The 7,390-nt window shown below is 42.1% G+C and overlaps 1 protein-coding gene across 1 annotated transcript; it reads left to right on the forward strand.

Moving 5' to 3' along the window:
- The first annotated feature begins 625 nt into the window (after positions 1–625).
- On the forward strand, positions 626–7,027 carry LOC127527619 (uncharacterized). Its single transcript, XM_051926772.1, has 2 exons — positions 626–1,099; positions 5,054–7,027. Exons 1-2 carry the CDS (start codon positions 1,071–1,073, stop codon positions 6,249–6,251), a joined length of 1,227 nt encoding a protein of 408 aa, XP_051782732.1. The 5' UTR covers positions 626–1,070; the 3' UTR covers positions 6,252–7,027.
- Positions 7,028–7,390: the final 363 nt, after the last annotated feature.

Genomic DNA, 7,390 nt, shown 5'->3' on the forward strand with positions numbered 1-7,390 from the left:
CTGTGAGCAGACAGATACCTGAGGCATTGTGGGGAAAAAAGACAAGAGAGATTCTGGTCATCTATGTGAAGGGAAAAATACTAAATTAAATATTACAACTAAAGCTAAAATCTGTAATCCAGATATTTGAAATGCTGATAAAGAATACTCCTGGATTTAGAAGAGGATGGGGTGTCAGATGTAGCTAGGCAGGTTTTCACAAGGCAGCATATAGGGCAAAGACAGACTTCAGAGAGGGAGATAAGAACAACAGAAATCAAAAAGGGATGGGAGGGATGAGAAGGAGAATAGCAGAATGCCATACTATTAACAAATGACCTTTACTGGAGGAAAAAGGTTAAAGCTCAGAGTCATTAAAATGATTTAACAGTGCAAAAGCCTTGATGGGCAGAGTATGAGAAAGATTTGGAGTGGCCACTGATTCAAAGTGACAAAGTTTGGAAGACTGGCATGTATTAGCACCAGCCCAGACAGAAACACAAGATTCCTTAAGCACAAAAGCATCCACTTTAATAAAAGAATAGGCGTCTCTGTGTCTGTCCAGTTGCTATGTCTCTATCATTGCAAAAGATGGAGCATCACTGTAATAAAAAGGTTTTCTCTGTAACAGGAGAAGGGATAAAATAAAGAAGTAAGAGGGGGTTGGTCGCTTCAGTGCAAAACCAGCTACAAAGATTGGAATGTTTGGGATGATAGCGAAAGAATGTGCAAAAACTTCTTTCTCATAAAGGGTTTCAGAATGTTTTAGGGAAAGGTTAATTAATGCAAGATGTTTTTCTGTAAGTTGTTTTGATGTCTCTAAGAAGGGTTGTTTTAGGCTTAGTAGAGATAACACATAAGTTGTCCCGTGGGAAGATGTGTGCAGAAACTGATCACTTCTGTATACACTGCTTACACGTAAGCCATTTTGGGCAAGGACACTCAATTAGTATATAAGGGAAGGTTCCGCCCTCAGTTTCTTTGGAAGCTCAACCGTGGGGAACGTGCACACCGCCCGGTATTGGACCAGGCTCACGAGTTGATCCTCTGACGAGACTGACACGCGGGCTCCCCCAGTCTACTGGTCTAGGATGATGGCTCTGGGTCTTTTGATATTACTGTAAGTATAGTATAATTCACATATCTGTATTACTGTAAGTCAATAGTATAATTCACATATCTGTATTACTGTAAGTCAATAGTATAAATCATATATCTTTGTCAATAGTACAATTCCTATATCTGCATGTATATTGCTATTATATTGTATGTAACTGATATTATATTTGAACAAGTAAACAATTGAAGTATTGGACCTTTCCTCTCTGATTCTTGCCTGCTTATTTTGTTAAAACCTTTGAACCATTTTCCCAAACTAAAACATTTTGGCGTAGTCGCTGCAGGATTTTGGGGAATTTGGTAAAATATTGAATTACTAAGTGAGGCAAAGGAAATCAGAGATGTTTAAGAAATGTCAGGTGTCTGTAAAGGAACCCATAACGGGCTTGCAGACGCGGGGGTGGGTTTTGCTAACTGCGGTTAGAAGTCTGGATAGTCTGGTAGACGAAAAAGAAAGGGAGATTAAGAAAATGCAAATGGACTTGGCGGATGCGTTAGGGCGGGCCTCAATGGCCGAATCCCAGGTAGCTGTATTATTGCCGCGGGTACAGAGAGCCGAGGGGATGTCGGAAAAGGCAGCCTTTTGCATAGCCAAGGTGAATGCGAAAAAGAAGCGCAGACCGGATGTTGCGAAGGTTAAAGCGTTTGTAGCCGCAGCTAATGTCCATGAGTGGGATCCTGAAAAATGGGATGGTAACATTTGGGATGATGATTATGAGGATGATGACGGACCCGATGCAGGGTCGGTAATTGATCCTCTGCCTTTACAGGCTAAACCCGTCACACGTCGCAGACTTTTTACTGACGCACATGGTAATGTTAGGAGGGGAGATGTTTTCGAAGATTATACTGCACAAGAAAGGGAAGGATTTAGATCACGTTATGCACAAGGGCGAAATGAGCCAGTAGACACATGGCTTGTACGCTTGCATGATGCAGGAGCCGGGCATGTGTCACTGGATAAGGGGGATGGTACTGAATTTACAGATTATGCTGTCGATTCCCGTTTTAAACAAGCAATGAGACAAGAATTGACTAAGTTAGAAGGGGACAGCACGTTGCTGGCGCTGGCGGCGAACGCAGCGTATGAAATATATCCACACCCACAGAATTGGCCTGAAGTAAAACCATGGACGACTTTGCAGCAGGCGATTCGAGTGGTTAGAGAATTGGCAATGAGGGACGCCGTGGTAGCGGGCCAAGCGGATCAGTTAGATGTGTTCCCATTTACATCTATGGCCAGGACCGTCCTGATAAGAACAGCCCCTGCTAGTTTGAAAGGAATAATAATGACTCTTTTACTGAATGAGGTAGGTGCAGGAGTGGGGGAGGTTGTGACTAAATTACGGGATTTAGGTGACCTGGGGGAGTGGGGAGGAGCCCCGCCAGGGACAGCTGCAACACAACCCACTGGGGCTACATCAAGGAATAGCGCCTGTAGAACAGGGGGAGTGAATAGGAAGGAGTTATGGGGAGCGTTAATTAATGCTAAGGTCCCTAAGGAGGAGATAGATGGACAGCCTACAGGACTGCTCCTGGACAGGGCAAAGAAAAAAGGACTTATAGATAAGTCTGGCGGAATAAAGAAGCGAGTGGCAAAGGCGGAAGTACATTCACTCCTTACCTTTGCAGAATGGGAAAAATTAAGTAAAAAGCATGACGAAGTTCTTACCTTTGCTGAGTGGGAGAAATTGAGCAAAAAGCGTGATGAAACTGGCCCCTCTTCATCTTCCGAGAGCTCCTCGGAGGAAGAGGAGGAGGAAGATAGGGAGAAAAACCGACGCAAGAGTAAGCATAAGAAAGGAGGGAAAAAAGCTAAAGGGAAAGGGAAAAATAAAGGAAGGACTTTATATCCCGTTGAAGAATTAGAACGCGCAGCACGAGATTGTTAGGGATGGGGCCAAGCACAGGTGAGAGCCCTAAATTGGCATGATGCGGACATTCGACCTTTTGTACCGGTAACGATACATTGGGAAAATAAAAACAAACAAATAGTAAAGGCTCTCATCGATACGGGTGCGGAGGCCACTTTAATATATGGGAATCCATCTAAATTCAAGGGGAAACGATTGACAGTGCAGGGGATTGGGGGAACGGACATCCCTGCCACTCAGGTGACGGTGATGTTACAAATTGGTCAGTTGCCCGTGAGACCCTACCCCGTACTAATCACCCCAGTGAAAGAGTATATAATAGGGATGGATCGTCCACAGGTGGCAAATATGCTGTAATCGCATGCTGGCATACAGCCTGCAAATGTCAGCGTGCATCAACAGCATTTCTGAAGTTTTTTAGGTGTACGGTAGAATCAGCTTTTACAGCTGTGTTTTCTTCGCTAAAAATGGAGACAGCAGTAGTTGCAACAGAAACTTTAACGGCAACGTTAACCGTAGCAGTAGCGATAGAGAGAGTCGAATCGGAGGCCGTTGTGCTTTCCTCGAGGAGGGCGGAGTCAGCTGCAGCAGCCGAGCTAGTCAAAGACGCAGATAAGCCGTCTCTGCATCAAGTGGAGGCAAAGGCGGCTGAAACAGAAAACCTACACTTGTCTGCTGGTCAGACAGATTGTGTATGGTTAATAATTATAAAGCAAATAGATGGGAAAGCAAGAGAGAGGAGTAATACCTGGCTAAAAAGTCACGAGCAGCTAGCAGTACACGTAGCGATGCATAAGGAGAATGCCATACGGATTAAACAACGACCGCTCAGTGTTAAAGTGTGTGCTTTGATTTCGGGGTCTTTTGACCCTGAGGAACAGCAGTAGAACTTAAGCTGGTTATTGGGAGCACTCCTTTCAAAGCCCCTGTGTTGATTATTGCTGCAGAGAAAACAATATGTATATTGGAGACGTCAGTTTACAAGTAAAGCTGCTATAATGTGAGGGTTACTTGTATGTAGTAATGAAGGAAAGTGTAAGTGACAATATGGTGTGCATTTGTTTAAATGCAATAATTGGTATGAAAAATGGCATGTGGCAGTATAAAAACAGCCAATGCCAAATTGCAAGTTAAAACAGAGGACTGAAAGAAAAGGAAAAGAGTAAGAATGTTTTCTTCCATTTATTCTCTACTGCACTGCATTCTCTGTATAATTCTGAGGTTTAAAAATGTTATACCAATAGTTAATTCATAACTTTTTGTAAAAGTAACCAGTGCTAAGTAAGATTTGATTTAGACATTGAATGTGGAGAAACTGGTGGATTTGTATAGCCATTGTAGACTGCAGGGCATGAGTTGAATAATGTGACTGAAAACTAAGTGAATTAAAGAAAGAAATAGAGGAGATGAAAGCAAAGCACGTGTTTGTATATGAAAGCTTTTGAAAGTACTGCATTTGAATTAATGGAATGGCCATTTTAGCAGTTAGTTGGAATGAAAAAACTTATTGGTGTTTCAAGCAGCACATTCATATTGGGGAATAAGTAAATGAAAGGCAGTGGCTTACCATCCAGTTTTTGGAGCTCAGCATGTAAAACAAAGGGGTGAAAATCCCGAAGGGACACTACGGGCATGTATGCCCAAGATCAAGTCTGGCGCTAAAGGGAGTCACTGTGCTAACAGGCGTAATCGACGCAGATTACCAAGGGACCGTCAAAGTTCTGTTACAATCCTCAATGGGGGATCCAATCAAATTGACTAAGGGAGATCGAATAGCGCACTTGTTAATAATACCAGTTCACATGGGAAAAGTGCAGGAAAGTACTGCACCAGTAGTTAAGACTGGCCGGAATGTGGGGGGATTTGGATCAACAGATGCTCCTAAATTGGTTAACGGGGTGAAGGTGTGGGTTAAACAACCCCATGAACCACCCCGCCCGGCAGAAATCATCGCAATGGGACAGGATTTGATTGTAACTGTTCTATACAATGGAGAAGAAGCATGGGTAAATGTTCCTGTAAAACACTGCTATAGACGGGAGTGAGGAGTGGGTGCAACATGCTGTGTTCTTGTTTTACAGAATTGGGGGTGTTCTGAATGAAGTAGGAGCCACCACATTAGGAGGTGAGGCAACGGAGACGACTCCGGTCCGATGGTGGTGGAACGATTCCACTAAGCCCAGACGTCAGGAGAACACCACGTGTCTGGAGAATCAGTCTTGCAATGTCCTCAACATTACGACTGGTGACGGGTGCACCATCTACTCCTCGAACTTGAAGGTGCCGGGGGTAAAACCACAGAAGTATCTGATTGAGTGCTCTGAAAACTTAAATATTACCTGGACGTCGAAAGTAACTTGGTGTATGGGGCCCTGGAACGGCTCCAAGGTACAGTGCGAGGACAATGCAACATCAAGCGAATACACCTCTAATAAGACTGGGCCCATTGGCTGGATCAATGCAACTGAAATTATTAACAGGACTATACCAATGCTTGCTATAGCCGTGTGGGCTAGAACCCCCATAACGAGACAGTCACATGTAGAACCAATAATTGACACATGTAAACTTGTTTCTATGACAGCAAAAAGGACTAAGGTTACATGGCAAGTGACGTTTCCACTGTTGCCACAGTGTAAGCGTGCTAAACGGGCATGGTATGACACTTTCTTAGGAGGGGTTGGCACCACCCTAGGAACTTTAAACACCGTAGATAATGAAATAACTGCAAACAAGCTTGAGAATGTGGGACGACATACTCACAAAGTGGCAGACCAAATGGCTAGGTGGTTACCTCAGTCCATGGTCTCTCATCAGCAAACAGTAAACTGGGAACAACGCGCTTCAGATTGGATAATCACGGCTAGCAATGACACTCGATGGCTAAATGTGTCAACTTTCATGAACTGGACTGTATGCACTTTTAACATATTACAAGCACAGATACAGAAAAATAACATGCAAATGGCTTTAAGGACTAATAATATGCAAATATGGCAAGATATATGGAACATTAGCAGTAGCTTATGGTTAACAGTTAAACCTGAATATATTAGGTGTAATGATACAATATGTAATGGGTATTGGTTTCAATATAATGTTACCACTATGATAACCTTGTGTAGATATCACGTTTTACCTGTTGTTGCACACGGACACCCTTTGGTGCTGCTTATTATTATTATTGCTTTAATGACTATATTTAATTGCTATGTGTTTTGTGTTTTAAAACGAATTAATAATAGAGCACGACAGACAAGGTTGCTGATTTTGCGCTGAGCGAGGGACCGATTGTAATAAAAAGGTTTTCTCTGTAACAGGAGAAGGGATAAAATAAAGAAGTAAGAGGGGGTTGGTCGCTTCAGTGCAAAACCAGCTGCAAAGATTGGAATGTTTGGGATGATAGCGAAAGAATGTGCAAAAACTTCTTTCTCATAAAGGGTTTCAGAATGTTTTAGGGAAAGGTTAATTAATGCAAGATGTTTTTCTGTAAGTTGTTTTGATGTCTCTAAGAAGGGTTGTTTTAGGCTTAGTAGAGATAACACATAAGTTGTCCCGTGGGAAGATGTGTGCAGAAACTGATCACTTCTGTATACACTGCTTACACGTAAGCCATTTTGGGCAAGGACACTCAATTAGTATATAAGGGAAGGTTCCGCCCTCAGTTTCTTTGGAAGCTCAACCGTGGGGAACGTGCACACCGCCCGGTATTGGACCAGGCTCACGAGTTGATCCTCTGACGAGACTGACACGCGGGCTCCCCCAGTCTACTGGTCTAGGATGATGGCTCTGGGTCTTTTGATATTACTGTAAGTATAGTATAATTCACATATCTGTATTACTGTAAGTCAATAGTATAATTCACATATCTGTATTACTGTAAGTCAATAGTATAAATCATATATCTTTGTCAATAGTACAATTCCTATATCTGCATGTATATTGCTATTATATTGTATGTAACTGATATTATATTTGAACAAGTAAACAATTGAAGTATTGGACCTTTCCTCTCTGATTCTTGCCTGCTTATTTTGTTAAAACCTTTGAACCATTTTCCCAAACTAAAACAATCACAAAAATGTTTTAAATGCATTTCATTTGTCATTCCAATAGATGATGGATCACAAACACATGGCATATCAAAAGGTGCATCAAATGATATCAACGGCATATCAAATGACATATATATAACAGAAACATATGCATTGCAAGGTGCACTGCAAATGTTACTGCTAAGGTCTATGTTAATTACTTAGACTTCAACTTGTCTTAGATAGGTAGGACAGCTAGTTGGAAATAAGAGAACCAAAGTTAAGGTGTTGTAATTTCAGTTTCAGGGAGATGAAGGAAAAAACAGAGAACAGGTGACAATTATATAACATTCAATAGGAAGTGAAAATGATGAATTGATAGAA

Source organism: Erpetoichthys calabaricus, chromosome 4 (genome assembly GCF_900747795.2).
Source record: "Erpetoichthys calabaricus chromosome 4, fErpCal1.3, whole genome shotgun sequence".
NCBI lineage: Eukaryota > Metazoa > Chordata > Cladistia > Polypteriformes > Polypteridae > Erpetoichthys > Erpetoichthys calabaricus.

Excerpts from the sequence above, each read along its gene's own strand:
- LOC127527619 (XM_051926772.1), top strand. The coding sequence starts at position 1,071 with ATGATGGCTCTGGGTCTTTTGATATTACT. Across the intron at positions 1,100-5,053 it reads CTGGGTCTTTTGATATTACT|AATTGGGGGTGTTCTGAATG; the intron begins GTAAGTATAGTA and ends CTTGTTTTACAG.